Source organism: Akebia trifoliata, chromosome 2 (assembly GCF_017979445.1).
Source record: "Akebia trifoliata isolate Shusen 1 chromosome 2, ASM1797944v1, whole genome shotgun sequence".
Lineage (NCBI taxonomy): Eukaryota > Viridiplantae > Streptophyta > Magnoliopsida > Ranunculales > Lardizabalaceae > Akebia > Akebia trifoliata.
The window spans coordinates 29,560,351-29,584,125 of NC_141376.1; the positions used below are offsets into that span (position 1 = coordinate 29,560,351).

General features: G+C 34.0%; 2 protein-coding genes across 8 annotated transcripts; one reads left to right on the forward strand and one right to left on the reverse strand.

Annotated features, from left to right (window-relative positions):
- Nucleotides 1-530: 530 nt before the first annotated feature.
- On the forward strand, nt 531-8,933 carry LOC147410075 (uncharacterized). 6 transcript variants are annotated; one of them, XM_086432267.1, is made up of 7 exons: nt 531-981; nt 1,604-1,728; nt 2,915-3,000; nt 5,678-5,779; nt 5,862-5,958; nt 6,281-6,443; nt 8,428-8,933. In XM_086432267.1, the coding sequence occupies exons 3-7, from the start codon at nt 2,980-2,982 to the stop codon at nt 8,486-8,488; spliced, it is 444 nt and encodes a 147-aa protein (XP_086288393.1). In that variant the 5' UTR covers nt 531-981; nt 1,604-1,728; nt 2,915-2,979; the 3' UTR covers nt 8,489-8,933. The 6 variants fall into 6 exon arrangements, with proteins under 6 accessions (XP_086288393.1, XP_086288391.1, XP_086288395.1 ...); XM_086432265.1 differs by having other exon boundaries at nt 531-936; XM_086432269.1 differs by having other exon boundaries at nt 531-936; nt 5,681-5,779.
- Nucleotides 8,934-10,651: 1,718 nt separating this feature from the next.
- Nucleotides 10,652-19,335, reverse strand: LOC147410076 (basic transcription factor 3-like). 2 transcript variants are annotated; one of them, XM_086432271.1, is made up of 6 exons: nt 19,197-19,335; nt 13,920-13,987; nt 12,347-12,495; nt 12,199-12,255; nt 11,728-11,766; nt 10,652-11,064 (listed from the first exon to the last, which is right to left on the reverse strand). In XM_086432271.1, the coding sequence occupies exons 2-6, from the start codon at nt 13,985-13,987 to the stop codon at nt 10,901-10,903; spliced, it is 477 nt and encodes a 158-aa protein (XP_086288397.1). In that variant the 5' UTR covers nt 19,197-19,335; the 3' UTR covers nt 10,652-10,900. The 2 variants fall into 2 exon arrangements, with proteins under 2 accessions (XP_086288397.1, XP_086288398.1); XM_086432272.1 differs by lacking the exon at nt 19,197-19,335 and adding an exon at nt 18,224-18,279.
- Between the last annotated feature and the right edge of the window lie 4,440 nt (nt 19,336-23,775).

Genomic DNA, 23,775 nt, shown 5'->3' on the forward strand with positions numbered 1-23,775 from the left:
TGATTGCCAAACGTCCTTTCTGCACAGAATTGTTTTTCCAGCTCCTCCATAGAGTACTTCAGCTCCTGTTTTTTGGAAGAGTAGTTCTGCTCCTGGTATCCAAACAAGCCCTAGACTTCTACTTCTCCTAGACACAGAATCTTAAAGCAAAAAAAACTTGATTCTGCATTATCATGTTTGGTAACACTTTTAAAGTCTGAAAATTAGAAATCAAATTTCAAAAGTTTCATCCAACGTCCCTATCAATGATACAATAAAACTTCTAAATTTCAACTCTGAAATGTTAAAAAAAAATAAATAAATAAAAATAAAGTTATTGAAGTCTGAATTTTAAAGGTGTAACATCGCTATCCAAACTTAAACTTAAGACGTGTTAGCAAATTAAAAAAAATTTAATTTGGGACGGCAGTTACAGCGGGTGGCAATTTAGAGATTTACATGATTAAACGTGGGCATTTGACAGGCAAACGTATAACCTTCTCTCTCTACAAATAGCCCCAAGTAAGAGATAGAGTTTTGACTGACACAAACAGCATACCATCTGCTCTGTCAGTTCAATTTTCAACTACGGAAAGCGAACAAAACAAATAGACAGAGAAGAGAAGCGGTAAAATAAAACAAAGAAAAAATGGGGAAAGGAAATCGATCATCCAATGCGAGTGCAGAAACCAGTTTCACCTTTCAATTCGGATACGATATCCTGATTTCTTAGTCTCATTTTTAATCTAAATTTTCACGATTTTGTTTTTCTTCAATTACGTCTCTCTGATCGCATTCGACGTCCTCTAGTACGTATTACACAGTTTTCTCCGTACGAGAACATAGATCGAAATCTCAGGAAAAAGTTTGGTTTGATTTCTTCAATTATTGAATCTGGGAACAACGACTGTGCTCTGTGGGGTGTCTCTTCTTCTCCTCCACTCGCCTCGAAAAAAGGTCTCTCTCTCTCTCTCTCTCGGGAGTTGTTGAACAAATTTCTAGGTTGGTGAGTCTTGGAAATTTTATTTTATTATATTTAAAAAAAATCTTGAATGCTTCGGTATCTGAGATTCTGAGGCGCTTTAATGGAGAACGCCAAACACACATTTTCGTTTTTCTAGGAATCAGGATCGTTTTCTCGTCTTTCCATTTTAGAGAGAGGTTATAATCTCTCTCTCTCTCTCTCTCTGTGTATTTCTTTATAGTTTTTCTTCAATGCGCCGAATCGGCTTTATTCGGATAATCTATAAAAGGTAAGTTTTAATGGCGAACGAAATGATCTTTATGATTCTCTGTTTTTTTTTTTACTTTGTTAAAAATCAGAATCTCTTCATGCTTGAAGGTCGACCTTCTCAGTTTCTAGATGCAGATTCATCCATCTTAATAGTTTTCTTCAATGGCGGAAGATTTTAGGGAAAAAAATATGAAATTCTGTTTCTTAAAAAAAGAAAATTGCGTTTCTCAGATAGGTTTTATTTGGTTCTATTTTCTCAGATTTTCAGATTAAGTTTTTTTTAGAGCTCTGCATGTTTTGGAGGCAATTTGCTTCGAAATGCGACCTTTAATGGCGGAAGAGATTGAGAAGTTCAAATAATCTGTTTTTTCCTTTCTTGTAATTTTGCAGGATTTCCGAGCTATTTCGGAAAGATAAAAGTTATTTCATCTTCTCTTCTTGCTAAGGACGCTAACTGTTTTCCTACGATCTCGTGTCTTGAATATTGACTTTTAGAACTTCCTAATCCTTTACAGGTATTTCTTCTTCTTGACCAGTAGTTGTTAGGCTTGTAATTAATTTAAAAGATCTCTAATTTCTTATAAATTCATTCAAATTTCTCTCAATTTTCTTAATTTATAAGAAAGCCATCTTATTTTTTCATTCTTCGCTTTAAACCCCTTCCCTACCTATGCTGCCGTACGATTCTCATGGAGAGTTCATGATATTTGTATACGTGGCACATTATCTATGCGATAAATTATGATAAATCATTCTATAGGATTCACTCAAGAGTTTAGAGTTTTTGTATGAAAGTTGATCAAAACAAATTGCCACCATCTAATTTGATGGATGATAATTGTTATTAGCACTCAACTTTTACTTATCACACCCCAATTGAAAATAATGGTTGATATGGATAATAAGTAAAGGATGGGGTGCCAATAGAAACTCTTATTTTTTTTTGTGTTTTTTATTTATTTTGGAAGGGGGGGGGGGGGTTGTTAGATTTCGAATTTTTTGGTTTAAAATTTTATACGAGCAAGCTTAATCGTAGTTATAATAACTACTGATATTGTTTGAAGTGAGTGTTATAACGTAGAGATTATAATATGAGCTAAAACTTTGTAATGTTTTAAGAGTGTGCTTTAATCTTTAATTGGGGTGAGATAAATAATTTAAAAAATTAGGGTGTAATAATTAAAAGTTGGGGTGCCAATAACAGTTCTGTTTATCTTCCAACAATCAAATCGAATGGTTGGGAAGTCATCCTGTTTTGTTATCTAATCCCTTAATAATCTAACGGCTAGAAAACACCCAATAAAAAGCTTATATTAGTAGGCCCCAAAGAGTATACACGTGGCATTTTTGTGATTAGTCCACATCTTAACTAGAAGTAGATCCATATCAAAAGTAAATTTCAATTGTAGGGTTCAATATACAACCGAATACAGGATGTTTGTATTGTCCAACATGGTGTAATCTACAGTACATAAATGGGCCCAAACTTTGTTAGATGCCAACCTACCACTATATGATCAAAACTACCTTCAAAAGGGAAAATAAAAATTGTGAGATGGACCACTTTAGGTTGTATATGTCATTTTCGATGTTTTATGTTACATTAAAAAGTATTTCCCTTTACAAGTAAAGGGGTGTGTAAGCTTTACTCTATGGAAAATCTATAATGAACTCATTTCCTTTCTTCATTGATTGGTGCAGAGGTTCTTCAACCTTTCTCTTAAGAGCTTTTTGTCTCGTGAGGTTTTCTTACTAGCTTCTTTGAAATGGGGGAAGTTTTTGTGCAGGTGAGACTAACATAACCCTCACCATTTGTTTACTATTGTAGTTGTTTGGTCATTTTAATTGACTATTCATGTAGGGTGGGCCCCATTACTCAGGGTCCCCACCTTTTAGATTTTCTATATTAAATATCAACCCATTTGATGATCGCAGTTGTTTGATTATCCAATTTTATTGACTTTTTGGGATTGTAGAACCCATTTATTGATCCATCAAGAGATGGATTTCATCAAAATCTAAACCAAATTTGACTCAATTGGTCGAGGACGTTAGGTATTCCTGCTTATGGTGTTGCCTATTATTGGTAGGTGAAATTGTCCAAACAACTTTGATTTTAGTGTTTATTGTTAAAATTAGTGATTTTTTCAAAAGTACATTTAAAACTCTCGACTATCCAATGTTTTCTAAAATTGTTGGACTATCCAAGGTTTTAGCTGAAGTGATTTCAGAAAATGTTGGACAATCCAATGTTTTAAATTACTTTAGGTAAATATTGTTATGGTAATTTTCCATTATACAAATGGTTCATAATCTTCTGGACCTAAATTGTATGATCATTGTGCTTTACCAAAAGTCAGGTTTGTTGGATGATTTTACTATAAGATATATAGACTTATAATTATATTAAGACTCCCATATTGTAGTTCTGGCTGTCTCAAATAAAACAATTGGTTGGTTGCTTGTATGACAAATCATCTACTTGAAGCCCACAATTTAGACACTTTGATTTGATAAAATTCTGTACCCTTGTGATATAGACATACCCCCACAACGTTTTGGTCAATATTTAGACTACACCTTGACTTTGTTCTACTCTAGAAGACTAACAAAAATGACTTAAACACTCTCATCTTCAACCTCTTGTCAAAAACCCTTGATATTTCTCTATTAATTCTCAACAAAATTGAAGCTTTAGAAAGTAGAAGACAGTGGATTTTTTTTAGAAAATTTAGAAGTTTTTTAATAGGTTAAGAATAGTTTGTCGTAGAGGTTCAAGAGCTTGAAAATCAAGGATTTCTAGTTAGAGGTTGAAGATGAGGGTTTTCAAGTCAATTTGTTAGTCTTCCAACGTAGACTGGGATCAAGGGCTGTATGTGATCAGTTTGAAAACAAGGGTATGTCACATTTCGGCAAAAAACATGGAGTATGTCTAAAACACCTTAAAATGTATTCTTTTTTCTTTTTTCTTTTTTTTTTTTCAATTACCAGGGTGGATAGAAATAAAATTGAACAAAGCATGGGCATGGTTGGTATTATATTAAATAATTTGAGCAGCTGGATGGGTGTGGGACCTATAAATACCTTATCTCAAATATCTGGGCTCCACTCAACAAATCTTATCCCTTTATTCAATTATATCTAGAACTGACATCATCACCTAAGTGTACCATAATTTTTTTTTGCTTTTTTATTTTTATTTTTTTATTTTTTTTAAATTATTATTAATATAGGCAAGTAAGCTTCATAGTTAGGTCACTAGCATTAAGAGTTTTGAAGAAAATGGTGGAATCTTTGTACTATTTAAACTATTTTCTACCTGTAGAACAAGAAATTTTATAGACTAAATATTTAGTGAACAATACAGCTAACTACAAAATTGAGCAAATTAACTTATTTTAATTGTATCTCCCACTAACCCCCGCCCCCCCCCCCCCAACACACACACACTCTTCGAGAGGGAAACATACCCATTTCACCAAAATATTATTTTTCTTAGGTTACTCACATGGGAGAGAGGTAGTAGTTGGTGCCCACTTTTCTAGGTTTCATCAGTAATGATTATTATATAGCTGTACTACTTACTAGTTTTATTAATGTTGTCTTAAACTATAATTACACTTCACAACTTGTCCCATTTTTTTAATCCATTCTAAATCTTCAACATTTGCTTGGGTTTTTTGATCTTTGGTGAGTTGTACTTCATGTGAAGAATATCTCCTATGTAATACTCAGTAATATTATATTGCAAAACACTTTCCTTACTAACATAGTAAGATTTTAACCCTTACTAAGGGTCCTTGAGCTCAAATGGATTACCACATTGACCATCCAACACCACAGCCCTCTAGATTTCATGGAAAAACCTAGATTCCACCCCCCCCCCCCCCCACCCCCCACAAAAAAAAAAAAAAAATGATCAACAAAAATTATTTTTGGGCTTGATCCAAGGTTTTGAAAATGGATGGCTACTGAACTTCCATGGAACCCCCATATTTAAAATTAATATTCAATGGTAAAAATTAAGTTTTTTTATTTTAAATAATTTTCAAAATTCATCGAATTTTGTCCTCTACACAACCCTTTGGCATTGGATCATGTTTTTTAATGACACAAGATGAGTTTAACAAAGAGTTGAAATCTTAACTTAGTAAGGCTAGTTGGAATCAATTATATTTGCTATTTGTTTTATATATATATATATATATACATATATATATATATATATTAATTCAAAAAAAGTAAAAATTGTTGGGAGTCAATATGTAGAAATTGTAGAGTACATGTATAACTCAATGAGTTGAATCAACTTTACTGGATCTCTTCATAAAGAAACTTGATCTAGTGATGAAAAAACACAATTAGGAACTCAAGATAAGTATCTGCAACATAATCCTTTGTGATTTGGAAAGCTAAATTAACTTTCAAGCTGTTCTTTTTCTTATTATCAAAGTTATTTTTTAGCAGAGTCAACTTATGAGTATGGATAAAAGTACTAATGTGGTATTGGATATTGAGAGCTTGGTACAATCTTCGGATATAAGCTCGGGAAGCCCAAAAATGACTGTGAGTAGCTAATATGCATTAATGAATCTTGAAACCTTTCTGTTTATTCCAACACTGTAAACTTGTCTGTTTTCTTCTACAGAGAGTGCTCTCTCGCAAAGGTTCTTGTCGAATGGAGAGACGATGTGGCAACGACGAAGAGGAAATAGATGAAGCATCAAAAAAAATATTAGTTAAAGGTATTATTACCTGTTTTCTTTTCCATAATTCATTATGGTTTATGTAATTGCTATCAAGACTATATCTAAGGCTTGATAGGGAAATTGTCACTCTTTCCTTCTATAGTCATTAATTTACGTTGAGTAAGTTAGTTTTGATAAGTTGTGATATTGATCTTAACCATCACAAAGAAACAGATTGGAGGATTGTATTCATTTGGTTATGTTAACATTTGAGCTAGTGAGGGATATAAACAAGGAAGTTTATGTGGATCTGAAAATGTGGGTTTCCAATTTTAATTTTTTCTGTTTTGCTCTAAACAGTGTTTGCAATTGTTTGCAGTGAATTCGCATCTGGAGCCATTGATCACAAACAAAGCTCTTGTTCCAGTCACAGCAACCCTCAATGGCTCCAATCTCCAAGACACAATGGATGGACGGAGTAAGAGATTTAATCGGCTTATAACCCTTAATCCAAGGAAGATCCTTCTCATCTTTGCGACTGTGTAAGTACATATGATTGTTCTATTCGAATGCCATTTATTTAGTTTTTTCATAAATCAGTATAAAATGAAGCAAGAGTGACTTAGCATAAATCAACAATGCTTTGGGCTTGCATTTCGACTTGCAAGTAGCACATGTGCTTGTAAATTTGGACTTTACCTTGATGGGTTGTTAAATTTAGGTGTGCAACTTGGTCCGGTTCAAATCGAGAACTGAACCAAACCGATAGTTTTGGGGTGGTGTGGTTCGGTTTGGAACAAGTTGCAGTATGAAAATGGAGAACCGATCAATTTGGTTCAGTTCTTGATCAAGCTTGTATAGAACTGAACCAAACTGAGAACCGAACCCCAATGCAATAATTAAATATATATGTATATTATAATTATTATGAATTATTTTAAGAGTTAGTACGTAGATTAGTGATCTTTTATGGATAAACTAATGATTTTTTATGGATAGATTTGTTATTTATTATATGATATTTTATGTTTATTTTTTCATTAAAAAATTATTACTTACAATTTATAAAATATTTGCAATCCGTGGAACCGAACTGAACCAAACCGACTTTAATTCGATTTGGGTGGGTTTGGTTCCAATGGAATTTGGTTTGGTTCTAGTTCTTATTTAGTGGAACCGACCTATGTCGGTTCAGTTCCCAATTTGACCTCAAACCGAACCAAACCAAACAAAGTTTCACCCCTAGTTAAATTTAGAGAGCTTCTATTACCACACAAACCTTTACTAACTGCACACCAAGATGTGTGTTAATTCTTTGGTGAGTTACTTATGAATTGCGGTGGTGTTACCAAAATTTGGTGTGACAATAGAATCTCTCTAAAATTAACTAATACTAAATCCAACAAACAAAAAATAAAAAAATGACTGAAAAGGATGATTTGCTTATGGTGGGTGGCATGTTGAATATTCCAGGATAATTATAACATTCATTGATTACATGTAGAGCATATTGCTGTTGCTGATATTGAATTTACTATTACAGATCAAGAAATTATACTACACATCCACTATGCCCCAGCCAAGTAATGTACTCATAGATGTGGCGTGGGCTCATGATGTCAAAATATCTTTGGCATTGATTTCTGTCTTTTTTTTTTCTTTTTTTTTTGGCAGATTTACTAAAACATGCACAACTTTTCAACTATTTACCAAAATGGTACACTGTAGCAATTAATTCCAAAAACGGTAAATTTACCGTTTTCGGAATTAATTTTTTGTGTATGTATCCTTGATGAAATTATCTATAATGCACCAAAAAGTAAAATGGACACTCCAGTTCTCTCTCTCTCTCTCTCTTGTCCTAGTTGCACAGAAATCATGGTTTAGAGCAACTTCAACCGGTCTTTAAAACTCTAATTTTTAGACAGAGATCAGAATCTAACTTGTGACGGTCTTTATTTCAGAGAAATCCCATCCAAATCATTGTTCACGTCTCCAAATATAGTGATCTTTTCTTCAGAAATTTTGAAGTATCTCTAAATCACTGTTCACCTTTTCTAAATACTTATTTTGTTCTTTTTTTTTCATAAATACCCATTTTGACCTTCACTTTTTATGGAACATTTTTTAAATACATTTTTTGTCCCCATGACTTTTCAACTTTTTCAAGTGAATGAATAGTTTTTTAGAGAATTAATGTTTTAGAGGAGGAGCCGGTTGGAGTTCAAATTGGTTTAAAGGAGAAGATATTAATTTGGAGCAAAAATTTAGAGACGTGGAGTGGATTTGTTCTCAGTAAGGGAATGATTGAGGTTTGATGGGGCAAAAATAAATAATTCGATACATGAAGATCATTTAATTGTATGAATCGTATGTGATGATAAAAATTTGCTGAGGAAATTTAACTTTTCTTTTTCCCTCTTAACAATATTGTTTAACGATTTATTAGCAACCAAAACAACTTTATGTTAATTATTAAAAAAGAAACTTTGTTAAATAGTTAATTAATTTTTGTTGGCATTGCAGGTCCAGCATGGGCTCAATGATACTCATATATTTCACTCTAGCCATAAACAGAAGAGGATGAGCTTTGGAGGAGAGTAGGTAGGGAACATCCCCAATTTATTTGAAGGGAAGTTGACAAGATCTGACACAAATTGAGACTGGAGAGTGGGCGAGAGAGATAGAGAGAGATCTTTAATGTCTCTTCTTCAATCCGAGTATGGGTTACACTAAGGACTGTCCATAGCAGCAAAAGAAAGAAAAAAAAAACAAAAAGAGAGAGAGAACATCGTCTGATGTCACTGATTCTACAAATCTTAAAGATGAATTTTCTTCTCCTTCAACTGTGGCATAAAAAGAGCTAGGACAGTGCCTGTCTTCAAAGTTAATGCTTCAGTTGTTTATCTAATTCCCATCTTTGGTATAAATTCACTCATTAAATAAACCCTTTAATGATCTATCATATATTTTGTTTCTTTGGAAATTGACTGTATTAATAGTTTTTTGGTGATCTAATTTCGCTTTCTACATTCATTCCTCTTTATGTTTGTCTGTCAATATTAAGTTGATGCCAGCTTTCATCAGGACCACCACCTTCATATCAACTTTAACTAGTGGGCTATGGTTATTTTATACGGGCCATAGTTTCAAAACCATGAATCTTAGGCTAAATAATCTACCCATTTCTACTCTATATTTTATTTTCTTAATCTTAAAAAATGTTTTGGGTGTTTTAAACATGGTCTGCCAGCCCCTTTTTGTGAATATTAGAGTTTTACCTCAGTTTTCAACTTCTGGCCAAAACCCATTGATTTTTCTTCATAAATTCAGTCATCTTTTTTGTTACCTACTTTACCCTTGTTGAAAGAGTTCTTCTCTATAACAAATAAAAAAAAAATCATCATTTTTTATAGTACTCAAAAATATTATTTTATTGTTCTTCTCCCAAAATCGATTTCTTCAAATTCTTTAACCTCTTTGATAACTTTAATCTATTCAACTGTTTCTAATTCATTGTTTTATACACCTTACCTTAAACCCATTTTACAAATCCCTAGTTTTTACTAAAAAAAAAAAAAAAAGTGTCTTTCTTTAAGGTTTGAATGTTGAAGTGGATAAAATCTTCGATGTTGAAGATGGGGATTAAAAATTTCACTAAGAGAGTCAAGATGATTGGTTTTGAGATGAGAAAGCAGAAGGATTTAGAGTTTGAAGACTGGGTATTTTCCTATCAGTCTAAATAGAGGACTGAGATCAAGGTGGGCATGTCATCAGTTTCAAAACCAAGAGTGCATCTCTGACATTCACCAAAAAGTGGGGTTGCATGTCTAAATTACCAAATATTTTTAAATTTATATTCATTTTCTATTTTTACCAAAACAGAATGTACATTTCATATAATACACAACTTGACCGACCAAGTCTTCAATCAGAATTGGCCTATATCACAAGTAAAACAGGCTGGATCTCGAGTAAACCAGTTTTCATAAGGGTCTTGAAAAAGTACACACAAACATGCTCCAAGATTATCGACTATATTCTAAAAGAACTTGACCTCTCTAAATGTACCATTATTTGTTGTGTCCCGCAGCCAACATTTTGGCCAACACATGTTGTGTACTACATGGATTAGAAGTTTCGGATTGGGCTCATTCCAAAATTTCTAATCCCATCACAAGTTACTTGCAATGGTCTATGACTCTTCAACTTGTAAATATCAGGATAGAAAATTCAAAATGAGCTTGACTTTTTGTGAAGATATCATTCATCACCAAAAATCAGTCCAATCCAAAACTTCTAACCCATGTAAAACAAAACATATTGGCCAAATAATTGGCTGCCAAACATGACCCTAATTTCTAACATTCTATGATATACATAATACACGAAGGTTTTTTTTTTTTTTTTTTTTATATTTCTTGGGATGATCCTGGAAAGTGAAGAGATGATAGAACTCTTAATAGCTGTTTGATTAATGTCATGTGCTTCGATCATAACCAACTAACACGAAAGCAGATGATTCCTCAAGTTTAAAGCTTCCCAAAGTAAGAAGATGAGTGTGCGATGACAATGGATAAAGAATGCAACTCCTTTTCCTTCCAAAAAACAGAATGCCTTTAAAAAGTAACCAGCATCCGAGCCTCTTTTGTAAAAATTTGGATTTATAACTACTAACTACCCTCAATCACCATCACCAGGGAGATACCATAACATGAAGTGGGGATAGGATAGGTAAACACATTCCAAGTAAGAGTGCGAAAAACATACTTTCCCATATCAGGCAGAGAGTGCTCTTGCAAGCTGATCAAATACACTGTCAAGGTTTGACTGAATGAACTCTTACCAAACATACTTGTTTTCTAGCATGTCACAAGAAAAAGAGAAATATATGAAAAAGTAGCATGAAAGAAATGGTTTGAAATATAAGAAAAAAAAAAAAAAAAAAACAGGAAGGGATGAAGAAGGTAAGCTCCCTCCAAAACTTTTGAGAAGTTTGTCAGGCGTTAGCTGCAGCTTCAAATGTCTCCCCTTCCACAAGCTCCGGGACATCATCATCATCGTCCTCTTGTGTCGCACCTGCACCTGCTCCTGCTCCTGCAGCCGGTGCCTGCTTCTGGAACTGTTCGGCGAGCCTTCTAAGGTTGTCCAAGTTATCTGGCCCTGAAGGAAAAAAATTAAAATAAAAAAGAATGCCAAATGTCATCATTATCACTTGACCCCGATGTTCTTGAGGGGTATATCATGAGCCTCAATTTGTGCAGGGGTCCACCAACCATCCATTTCAGGTGTGCATCAACCCCTAAGTTCCCCAATAGAATTACACTAGGCAAGGGCATCCTCTTTGGGGTTTAAGAGGGTAAAAGAGAAGACAATAAAGCTGGAGGCGTATTCTTGAAAAGAGGGTACAAGAGGAAATGCGATAAAATTGGAAGGGTATTATTTGAAGAAAGAAAATAAAGTTAAAAATAGTCCTTGATATTCGTAGGGAGGATTCAATCCCAACCCCTCTTTATGTAGGGATAAAGTGAGTGAGGTCCACTTAGATAGATATCCATAATAGTGGGTCCATGGAAAAGCTCGAGAACCGAAGGAGAAATGGATGGCCAAATCTATGATTTCCTATCTGACTTTTTGGAAAGATTGCAATCACATGGTGCTTCGATGGAAAATCCAAAGTAAACAGACCTACTGGAACAACCATGAGAATTATGTGGTTTATAGTAACAGTAAACTGAGTATCGGCATCCAGAAAACAGTACCAACAATTTCGAACTTTGGAGTTGGATGACGGGAGTAGAAATTTTTAGATGAAAGTGTACGTACCTAATTGGTTGATGATCCCAGGGAGAATATCCTGCAATTCTAGAGCATAAAAATTAAAATGTTAGCTTGAGTCACTCTAAAGAAATGAAGTACAAAGTGCTGCTTGGGCTGCCAAAAATGAGTTGTGATCCAGAACGGTGTCTTGTTCCAATAGCAACATAGGGTGCCTACGTGTCACGTTTTGGTTGGATTTAAAACACATAGGACTGCATGCACACTGCTTGTTTAGGAGCCCGGTTTGTTTTAAACACTAACCAAAACTTGCCATGTGGACACCATTCTTATAGAATAGGAAGGGGACACCTTTCTGGATCCCAGTTACTGATGGATGCATTGGGATTTATAGAGCCCATTATTGGTGAACCAAGCCCAGTCACATATCTCATGTCGGTAGAGAAATGGACACAATACATGAACATTGACATTTACAAATGTGTGTGTGTAAGAGAGAGAGAGAGAGAGAGAGAGTACTTTTCGTTTGAGGAGAGCCACTAACAACCCAAGTGTTGGCAGCAATTGAGGCTTGAACTGAAATGGAAGAATTATAAGTGTTTGTAACAGAACTACAAGGAATACACACAGCATCTATGTAAACTTTTTGTGTTGCAGTTGGTTTTACCTTTTGGGTTTAGAAACTGGATGACTATGTCATCCTTGAAAATATTAACTTCCTCAATAGCAGGAATAGCATTAACACCTATCCTTTTAAGAGTGCTTTGGAGCCTTTTGTCATCTGTGGTTGTAGTCTTGTGAACTGCCTTCTTCTTTCTGCGGTTAAGAATGTATGATAATAAAAAAAACTGATGAATGCAAACTTCCAAGTACAATGTGAAGTGCAATATTGGGGGGGCGGGGGGGTGGGAGAATGGGTTCGTACACATGGACATGAAGAAAAATGAATTTAAGATTTAACAATACAACTAGCAACAATTTTTATTTTATAGGGGTAAGTAAGAAGGCGGGGTTTTGGTTCCAACACAACCCTCTTAAGTCTCATAAAAAAAACTCAGATAAAAAAAATTAAAAAGACCATTTCTTTTGAACTAGATCTAAGGTTTTCAAAATGGATGGCTACCCAACTTCAACATAATCCCCAAACTTAAAAATGAAATTCAACTGTAAAAAATAACTTTTTTTATAAATAAAAAAAAATAAAAATTCATAGAATTCCGTTCTCTAAAACCCTGAAGCATCAGATCATGTTTTGGGATGCCAAGAGGTGAGTCCAAGGACACTTGGTAAGAGTGAAATCCTTCTAACTTAGTAAGGCTAGGCAGACTTATTAGAAAATAATGACCTTTTCCATTGATGGGTTATTTCCAAACGAAAATCTAAGAGATATGGGTAGAGTATAGAGAATCAAATTAATCAAAGGGGAAAAAAACACTTTATTAACCATAAACAATATATATAGAAAGAGAGAGATAGAGAGAGAGAGAGAGATGGGGTTATATGGACCAAAGGACCACCTATCTATATGGATCATGTGTCCATGTGATACCCAAAAACACAATGTTATAGAGCATAAAATTCCAATAAAATAAAAAACAGAATTAAAAAAAGATTTGATTTGACCGTTGGATTTTAATTTTAAATTTGAGTGTTTAGCAGCCATCCATTTTCAAAGTCTTAGATATGACCCAAAAAAATATGAATTTTTTTTTTCAAAACTGATCTTAACCACTAAAAATGTAGGGGTGAGGTGCATTTAGACCAACAGCAACATGGCAGAGCACATGGACCAAACATGACCCACGGTCCAGGCTCTACATGGTCCTTCAGACCATGCAACCTTTTCCCGTATATATGCTAGAGTTTGCTCATCCTGTGCCCATGGCTACAACACGAGCATGCTCTGTGGAGGTAAAGTGGGGGAGAGGAAAAAACAATAAAGTTGAAGGGGGATAAGAGGAAAGACATTAAAGTGGGGTTATGTGGACCATACTCATTTTTCTCAATCTTTATACCTCACAAAACTATAGTAGAGTGGGATCCACCGTTGAGTTTTATTACATATATATAAATGAAGTTTTATCTACATGTGTGTGCGTGCGTGCGTTGGTGTGCGTGTGTGTGTGTTGATAAGCTTACATATTCTTTATTAAATGTAGAGAAAAAAAAACGCTTTATCAGACTGCTCCAACTAAAATATTTGCATGCACAAGGGAGAATCAAAAAAGAATTCAGCAGACCTTCTCATGCTACCCTTTCCACCGGTGCGAACTGCACCGGCCATCTTCATGAGCTTCTCCCGGTTCATCTGTATTGTAAATGAAAATGAGTCAGTAACAGGACAACTTCAGATAAAGGAAAATTCAGAGTTAAAAGTTGAGAATTTTTTAAAGAACGACAACAATTGAAAAGAAAAAATAGCAACAGAAATTATACAAGTAAAATGAATCAAAACGAAAACAAAGTATCCCCAACAGCCACAGATTGCCCATCATCCATGACAAATAAGGAATGCAATAGATGGCTGGGAGTCTGAAAGAAATCTAAAAATGCAAACCTTTGTATGTAACTAAGAAGCTTCATCTTTCTAAAATTTAGGCTAAGGAAAATACCTGTTATGAAATAGGAAGAATGAAGACCAAAAGTTTAATGATTTTTCCCATATAATTGTAATTCCCACCATATCCTTTGATTTGCAATTTTATCTTATCTTGCATGAAAAAAGGCTTAGTTGCAGAAACCTTTACAGAGAGTCCTAGAATGCCCAGAAGTGAAACCACTTCTCATGTAAATGAACAACCCATGTGGCTGTATGTGTATGCAGGTTACCTTAAAGCACTTAAGTAACATGATTTTTTTCACAACTCAACGGGGTCCAATGAAAATGAAAGGACATGAATATGTAGTTGTATTAAACTAATCTCTGGCTAATATTATTTGCATTCCATATAGTGTTGGTCAATGGAAGTAGAGGAATAAATTCAAACTAGAACTAGAAAGGTATACCTTAGAAACAAAGTGTTTTAAGTTGAGATGAGCAAGAAAGTATGTGCAGTTCAACTTTAGTAAGAATACTCCTAGAGAAGAGATGTTACTTAATATTGATGGGTAGGTTCAAAGATGAGAAGATTAAAAAGGGTGTGACCCGTGGAATTAATTATGGTGGCCAAGGTCGAGGTGTGCTTATAAAGTACTATGTAATCAACTCGAGTTTATCAAACAAATGATAAAATGTAATAAGACAACAACTTAGCCATCCATGCTTATGGAATTGAATGTTAAACACACAAGGAACAAGAAGTTCATAATATGGGTGTAACTAGGAGAGGAAACAAGGGAACTTCAATTATTATTATTTTTTTATCGATAAAGATAAATTCATTAAAACGAAAATAAAACAAAGGGGTCGAGAAAACTCACCCAATACAAAGAGAAGAGACACAACAAAAGGCACGAAAATACAACAAACAAAGACGCACAAACAACAAAATGCACTCACGACAAAGAACACACCCTATCCCATCGCACAACGAAATCCTCAAAGAAAATCCCCTTGAATTCCTTATAAAGTTTGCACCAAGAGAACAAACATAAACTCCAAAATAGAAAGAACTAATATTTCCACTGTTGAAACTTTCCCTTCAAAGATGCATCGGTTGTGATCTTTCCAAATGCCCCAACATATTGCAAATGGAGCCAAGGACCAAAGAATCGGCATCGATAACGAAAAAGACCTTCCCCAAGGCATCCAAGCTTTCAAAATCGACTTGACGGAACAAGAAAAGCAACCCACTATCCCGAATAAAGACAAAAAGTGTGACCAAATGTGATGAGCCACCCGACAATGAATAAAAAGATAATCTATTGTTTATGCCTGAGAACCGCACATACAACACCGATTCAGAAAAATAAAACCTCTTTTAATTAACTGATCTACCATTGCAAGTCTCCCTAACGTTGCCAACCAAAGAAAAAAAGATATCGTAGGAGGTATCTTATGACCTCAAACCAAAGAGTGAGGGAAAGTGATTGCGCTCCTAGGGGCAATACCCTCGTACAAAGATTTAACCGTTAACTTTCTATCCCTAGTGCCTTCCCATAATCTCGTCTTCCTACGAGCTTTGCCTATAGTCATTCTCCACCACAACAATTAGCCTCCCTAGCATGTCTACCTCCCAATCGTTAAATGTTCTTCTAAACCCAAAATCCCAATTTGTCATGCCATTTTCAGAAGTCTTGAAGACCGCGATAAAATGAGTTTTTTTCAAAGACAAATCAAAAAGGTCCGGAAACAAGTCCTTTAGGGGACCATTCCCACACCAACAATCCTCCCAGAATCTCACCTTAGTACCTCTCCCAACCTTAAACTTCACTCTTTTCTTAAAAAGGACAAACCTTTTAAGAATACCCTTCCACAATCCGCACCCCATTGCTTTTCTTGCCAGACCACTTTCCTACCCATTCCCTTTAACCCCATATTTATCAACTATTACTCTCCTCCAAAGACTTCTCCCCCCCCCCCCCCCCCCCTCCCTCCCCCCCCCCTCCCTCCCTCCCTCCCCAAACCACCAAAGTTTTCCCCAACAAAACCGAATTCATAGAACCAAAACTACGAATTAATCAGGAGTGGTAATTTTTTTTTTTTATAGGTATCAAGCAATTTTATTATATAAAAAAAAAAAAAGCGAAAGGAACAAGCAAAAGGAGGTTAAGGAGACTGCCTAACAAAACTCAAAAAGCACCAACAGAAGCAAAAGCAAACCTGTGAGACAACAAACAAACCTGCCCACCCTCACTAATCATCAAAACAAAGATAAAAACTTACACAAAAAGTCTTCGATGAAAAAAATCCCTAAAATCCTGAAACATCTTACACCAAAAATACAAAACGCCCAAGATACTAGCAATGACCTTATACTCGCCCTACTTGCAATTAGACATCTTCCTATTCCTATCCTTCCAAATGCCCCAACAGATAACAAACTAGATGAGGCCCCAAAAATCCTTTCATGGGATCTAAAAGGGGTTGGGCAACCAACATTTGGAAAGAAGCAAAACCGATTTTGGAATTACCCACCTGCCACCCCCCACCCCAACACCCACCCACACACGCACAAGCACATGCACGCACCCACAGATCAATGAAAGAACCAATGAGGAGTGCTATGGAGCAAATTGACGATCGTAAAACACAAGAGGAAGTAAAAAATGACTTGAATGAAGGGGTGGTAAGGAAAAAAAACATAATTCTCATGCCTGATTCTGAAAAAAAGAGGGATCATATACCCCGAACAATTCTTTGGTTTATCTCTCCTATAGTGCTTTCAACATATTTCAACCATTTCAGTTAAAATATGTCTATTTCAACCACAACTGACACAAAATAGACATTGAAAATGAACATATCCGACACCTTAGAAAAAAAACGATAGAGAGCTTGTGCTTGTTCTTTGGTTTGAGAGAAAAATAAAATAAAAAATCGTTTAGCCTGTCTTTGTGTGTGTTTGGTCTAGAGTTTATCAAGAGTAGAAGGAAAGAGAAGCCACGTGGGGCAGCTTTACTACCTCAAATCTCTATTATTTTTATAAATTTATACTATGTACTCCATGGAGTTAGCTATTCAACTCCAAGTCTCCATTGCAAGACACGTGACACATTCTTTTAGGCTCTATCACCATTCACCATGAATGCATTGGCCCACCTTTTGTTTCAGCTATACATACCAAAGTCGAGCCTAATTTGTGATTTCTGTGGATTTAAGTTTTTGTTTTCCATTTGCTTTTTTAATAGGTCATGGAGTTAGTTCTAACCCATAATGAAAAAATCAAATTTAACGGCTAGAAACCACAAAGCAGATCAATATTAGGTAGATAGTTTCAGTTAATGGTGGTCAAATACATTTTTTTTTTTTTTGTGTACGTACAAAAGATTACTCCACATGATACATCCCCCAGCCTAGGGTTTAAAGGGCTAACCAAGTTACTAAAGTACAGATTCACATTCTTAATTTTAATACAAGTGATAGGAAATTGGGGAAAACCAGCTCCATTACATGTATCGCAGTCCTTATCTTACAAAATACAATAGTGTTGATTTCAATTACTGGATCAATGGAGCCCGTGCAAGAGACCACGTCAACCAAAGATTAGCTTGATCAGAAATCCTAAATATCTCACAATCACTATTCCTTTGAGATTCTTTTCAATTTGTTCTTGGCCATCTAAAATTAACATACTAATATAATTACTTGGTCGTTTAATATCATCTATTAAAGCTGAATTTTGGTCCAAATAATCATCTAGCTGGGGCCTGATATCTAAGTAAATCATCAAAAATCAAAATGCAATGTGGTATACAATCACAACCCCCAACAAACCTTTGAATATTTAGCCTAACCTCTTGGTGGACCTATGCATCAAAACCAACATCTATAAATTGGCAATTTGTCTAATATGGGTACATAGGTACACCACAGGGTAATCCAAAAAAATACAAGGTCACTTTATGCCCATATTACTGATTGGAATTTAACTAGCACATTTACCGTGAAGAAAAATCAATTAAACCAAAATGCATCCAGGTAATTTGCAAGATGCTCTCCTGCAACATTTTCATTGTTCCGTCATATGGGGCTTTTCTTGTTCCTCAAACAAAAATTAGCTTAATCGACAAGATTATAAATTTATAATAATACAAATAATAGTATATACACCCAGTGCACAAGAAAAGGGACATGTTTCATTTGCTATTATGGATTGATGGTGAGCCGATCACTTATATAGGAGTGGAAAGTTTTTCAAAATCAGTTCCAATCAAGAAAATTGTATTTTCTTGGGAAGGGATGAGAAAATGTTTTCTCCCACACCAACGTGAAAATCAACTTCCATGGGGAATTAATTTTCCCAAAAAAAAAAAAAAACCAGTTTAAATCTATTTGGTCCTGGACCACTCCTATTATTTTCCATTGTTTCAAGAAACAGACAAACTATAACACAGTAATAATAATAAAAAAATATGGGTGTGGATTAATTGGCGAATTAATATACCCTACCATTTAAACATTAAAACCCTAAAGAAACACAAATCATTTCCATTTACATTTTATATATAAACATAGTCGAGTTAAGCACGGCAGACAAAACCATGAAATTCAGACCTCAATCTTACACAAAACAAGTAATTAATGAAAAAATAAAAGACAATAATTAATAAATTAAAATAGAGAGAGAAAATCGTTCATGGAGCAGAAGCCCCGTCTCCAATCAAACGACATGAGCAACCAAAAACCCTAAAAACTCAAACCTAATCACCACATCAGACCCCCAAAACCTTAAAACTTTAATCCCTAATCGGATTTACAACTAAAATGTGAAAACCTTAAAGCATCAAGATCTTAAACCCTAAAAACGTCAAATGATTTTTTTTTAAATGACGATTTCATCCAACAAACAGAAAGGAAACGTAATCGAAATATTTATTTAGACGAAAGAGCGATAAAGAGATAATCGTAAAAATACCTTCGGAGGGTTTTGTGGATTAAATGGTTTTGCAGCTGAGACTGAGAGACCTCACTCTGCAGCAGGAGTGGATGGTTAAAGAGATATACCAGCTGCTTTACTAAAAACCCAATAATACCCCTGTACTTTTCTTCATATTACAGATATATATGATCAATATGCACCCACCATTTATGCTCACTGCACCCACTTAAAAAATAATGTGGGATTTTTCTTCTTTGGGGTGGTGAGTGAGACCGAGATGTATATGGAGATCATAATAATAAGTCGCGATTCAGGAATAATTCAACAAAGAATAACTTCAAAAAAATTGGAAAAACTTGGTTAAAACTTGCATAGGAGTGGATGGTGAACGTGATATACAAGCTGCTTTAATAAAAACCCAATAATACCCATGTACTTTTCTTCATATTACAGATATATGATCTTGGCTCTATGCACCTGTCATTTATGCTCACAGCACCCACTTAAAAAATAATTTGGGATTTTGGGGGTGAGACTTAGATGTATATGGAGATCATAGTAATAAAGTGAATAAATCAGGAAAAAAAAAAACTTTAAAAAATGTGGAAAAACTTGGTTAAAACATTGGCAAACTTAGAAAAAAAATTACATATGCTAGAGAATATAGAAATATGCATTTCAGATATAGAATGGTAAAATAACATTAAACAAAATTAGAAATTTATAACAATTGAACAAATTGATGCATAGTTAATTGAAAAAAACTCATAGCCTCATACAACATGAGAGAAAAAATAAAATAAAATTAGAAAACAAAATTCTATTATCTTTGAAAAAAAACAGAAATTTCAGGAAAAAAAAAATATTTTTTACAATTGAATTTTGATTTAAGTTTGGGAATTCAATAACTATTCATTTTCAAAACCTTTGATAAGTCCAAAAGAAATTATTTTTTTGAATTTTTCTCTTTAGATCTAATTTCTTTTCCATGAAATCTAGAGGGATGCAGTGTTGGATTGCCATGATGTCTATTTGAGCTCAACGACCCTCAGTGGTAGTTGAAATCTTACTAGCTTAGTAAGAATAGTATTTTTCATATAAAAATTTATTAGTTAAAATAACCTTTCTATAACAATGTTGCATGAGAATTGAAACCACCATTTTGAAAATGGCCATCCTTGATGCATATTCGCAATTTTTTGCATTTTTAATAAAAAACGTTGTTTTCTCAACAACAAAAAAATCATCGATTTTAAAAAAAATGTAATTTAATCGACAGATGAGAATTTTCCTATTAAATCACAATTTTTGTCATTATTGATAGAGATAAGTGGGTGCACTGAGCATAAACTTGGGTGCACAAAAAACTAGGATCTTTTATATTAAAATTTGATAAAATACATTAAATTAATCCATTTTTCAAAAAATGAAAAATAATCATTATTTTTTATTTTCCACAAATTTTTAAATATAGCCAAAAACAAAAATTCAGTCAAGTTTCTAACCTGACTCGATGGCTTTCAAGTTGACTCATCCAAGTTGATGAGTTGACTTTTGTTCTCAAATATTTTCTTAATCCCATTTATATCCCACACATTCGTCAATGTGTCATTCACAATTCCTCAAGTTTTTGGAGATATCGAGCTTGATGCTAAGGATCCACCACATTTTAAAGGGGACAATTTTTTTGCTCATAGGGTCCGAGACCCACCAATCACATGAACCCACATGTGACATTTCAAATTATTGTTGGAATTTTAGAGAGTTGAATTTGAAAAGCATTTAATATTTGTAACAGATTTTTTGAATATCCCACTCTCCTTGAGATTTATATTATTGATGATGATTTGATCACCGAATTATGTGTTGACTTCTTAGTTCTCTAATTTTCTTCTTAGACTGGACTTTGTCTTTCCGGTCATCTTCTCCATTGGTCTAACAGGAAAAAACACTGGTGTGGTGTCGGTTAAGGGACCTCCGATGATTAAGTTATAACTTGAGAAAAATACGGAGCAAGAAAAAGAAATTTAGAAGCATATTAATGTTATGTGTTCTAACTTATCTTGAGGTGGGAGAAGTCTCCCTATTTATATAATTTTACTTATTTACTTAGAGATTGTAACATCTTCCCATGATGTCTATCATTGATGACCCATGATGTCATTATAACCTATTTTATCCTTTCATAATGGATTTAAAGTACAACTATCTAAGCTCATAATGTCCTTGAAGCTCTACTCTCTTGGTTTTTGCAACTGATCAAAGAAGTGACTTTTACTCTACAATCGATTTAACTTGGTGTCTATTCAACTCCTTGAGTTGACTCAGTCGTTTTTCGTACTTGAGGTTTGTTCTGCCATATTATCATTATTTCCTTTGATTTTGCTAGGGTAGCTGTTAGTTATAGTGTTCGATAGAGATATTGTCTCTCTTTAAAGGATTGATCATTGTACTATGTTAGGGGGTTGACTCCTTGGGAAGATCAAACTTCCTTGAAGCTTAATAAGGGTGAAGGGATCAGCTCTTGTAAGAGGTCGGGCCACTTTGGTTGGATGATTTGTAAGGGGTATACTTCCATAGGAGGTCGGACCTCATTGGTTGGATGATTTGTAAGGGATCAACTCCCATAGGAGGTCAAGCCTCCTTGGTTGGACGATTTGAAGGGGTCAGCTCTATAGGAGGACGAACCTCCTTGACTAGACGATTTGAAAGGGTCGACTCCTATAGGAAAACTAAACCTCCTTGGCTTGACGATTTGAAGTGGTCGACTCACATAGGGAGACCGAACCTCTTTTGTTTATTGGTTTTGATGGGTAGGATCTTCTAGGACAAACCAAATGGGATATGGGTTGGAGCCATGGTACCCGGTTTATTGGGTTTGGATTGGATTATAATATTATCTTTACTAATCCCTAAGTTATAATATTTTTGGTTCCTACAATGCCCCTTCTTAAGATCTTGGATATTTCCAAAATCTAAGATTTTAAGAACTTTTTGTTTTTGGGATTATAGAAGATAATATTTTTGATATGGGATATTTTTTAAATATCTGCCTATTAATTTTGGCAAGTATGATTTTTGAAACCTCTTTATTATAAGAAGCCTAAGCCTATTTTCATTATATTCACTTTATTCTATCTTTTGGTAGAGAGCTCTAGGCTTTGAGGGGGAATTAACACTTTGGGGATTTCTTTGCTTTCCATCTCCAATTATTACTTTAGAGATTAAATTGGTGTGTTCGATCCTCTTTTCTCTCTTTTATTTGTTTGTTTATTTGATCTTTGTCAGTTTCGACCGTGTCTCTTTTTAATCTATCATCTTCTATTGAAGAAATTCACAATCATTTTGATTTTCCTAAAGATGTAATGTTTAGGAGAATAAAAAATATAGACGGTCCTTCCACTGGTCTCAATGAAAGTTTTTTTTATATCTATATATGTTGGGCTTCAGTTCCCTCTTCCTAAGCTTGTTAGGGAATCTCTTATCTTCAACCTTCATCCCATTAGGGTTAATGGAAACTTTTTTAGATTTGTCTATGATATATCGATCTTAAATAACATTCATAAGCTTGGCTTAAGGGTGGAATAACTATTATTCCTTTATCACTTGATATCATCTCTTCTAGGATATAGAAAGACTAAGAGCTCGCTTGTGAGTTTGAGCATGAAGTACTTTATTGTTGATCAAAACTTTATTGTTGTCGGGCATGAAGTACTTCAAAAAACTATCTTCCTTAGATATATTTGTGATTTCAACAACTCTTTCTTTAAATGATAAGAATGTATCATTGCAGTGTATATAATCTAATTCGGAATTACCCTCACCCTCAATGTAAGTCATAGAATCATCTTCTTCGTTCATTGAAAAATCACCACCATATCTCAAATATAACACTGAAAATAGAAGCATAACTTCTATATAACTTAGAAAGGAAAACATAATTTAATCTGAATCATTTTTATCAATCATATTGTATGGTGAACCAAAGTTATTATTGTTGATAAATTATTTTCGTTCTTCTTCAGTAAATTTAGGAAAATCACTCAATTTGTCGTGTTGTATGACATGGAGACCTATTTGTACATTTTTCTTTGCTTTGCGTTCAAGAGCTTAATCAAATGCAAAGGTGTATTCTTCAAATAGTATAATACCCTGAAAAATGATTAAGTATATAAATATAATATTATACATATACAGGTATACTTGGTAAAACATAGTTAATAACATATAGATATAAAGTTTATTTCTATATGCATTTTCTACACTTATAATATATATTTTCTCTTTAAGGGTAAAAAATGTAATTTTACCCAAAAATAGTTTAATTACTTTAAAAATATCATTATCATAGAAATATTTATCCTTTTACATGATTTTGTTAAACCCTTGACTCTGGAAAATCATAATTTAATCGAAAAATAAGAATCTCTTTATATTAGGGACGTAACTGTCATTTTTATTTGAATAATTTATATTTTTTGAGCATCCAAATGTCAAAATTTCACTTCAGTCAAAACGTAAAAGATGCTTAGAATATAATTTTACATAGTGTATCAGATTTTCTAAATTTTAGAAGACAGAAGATTTCTAAATTATATTACCCTTTACGTATTTT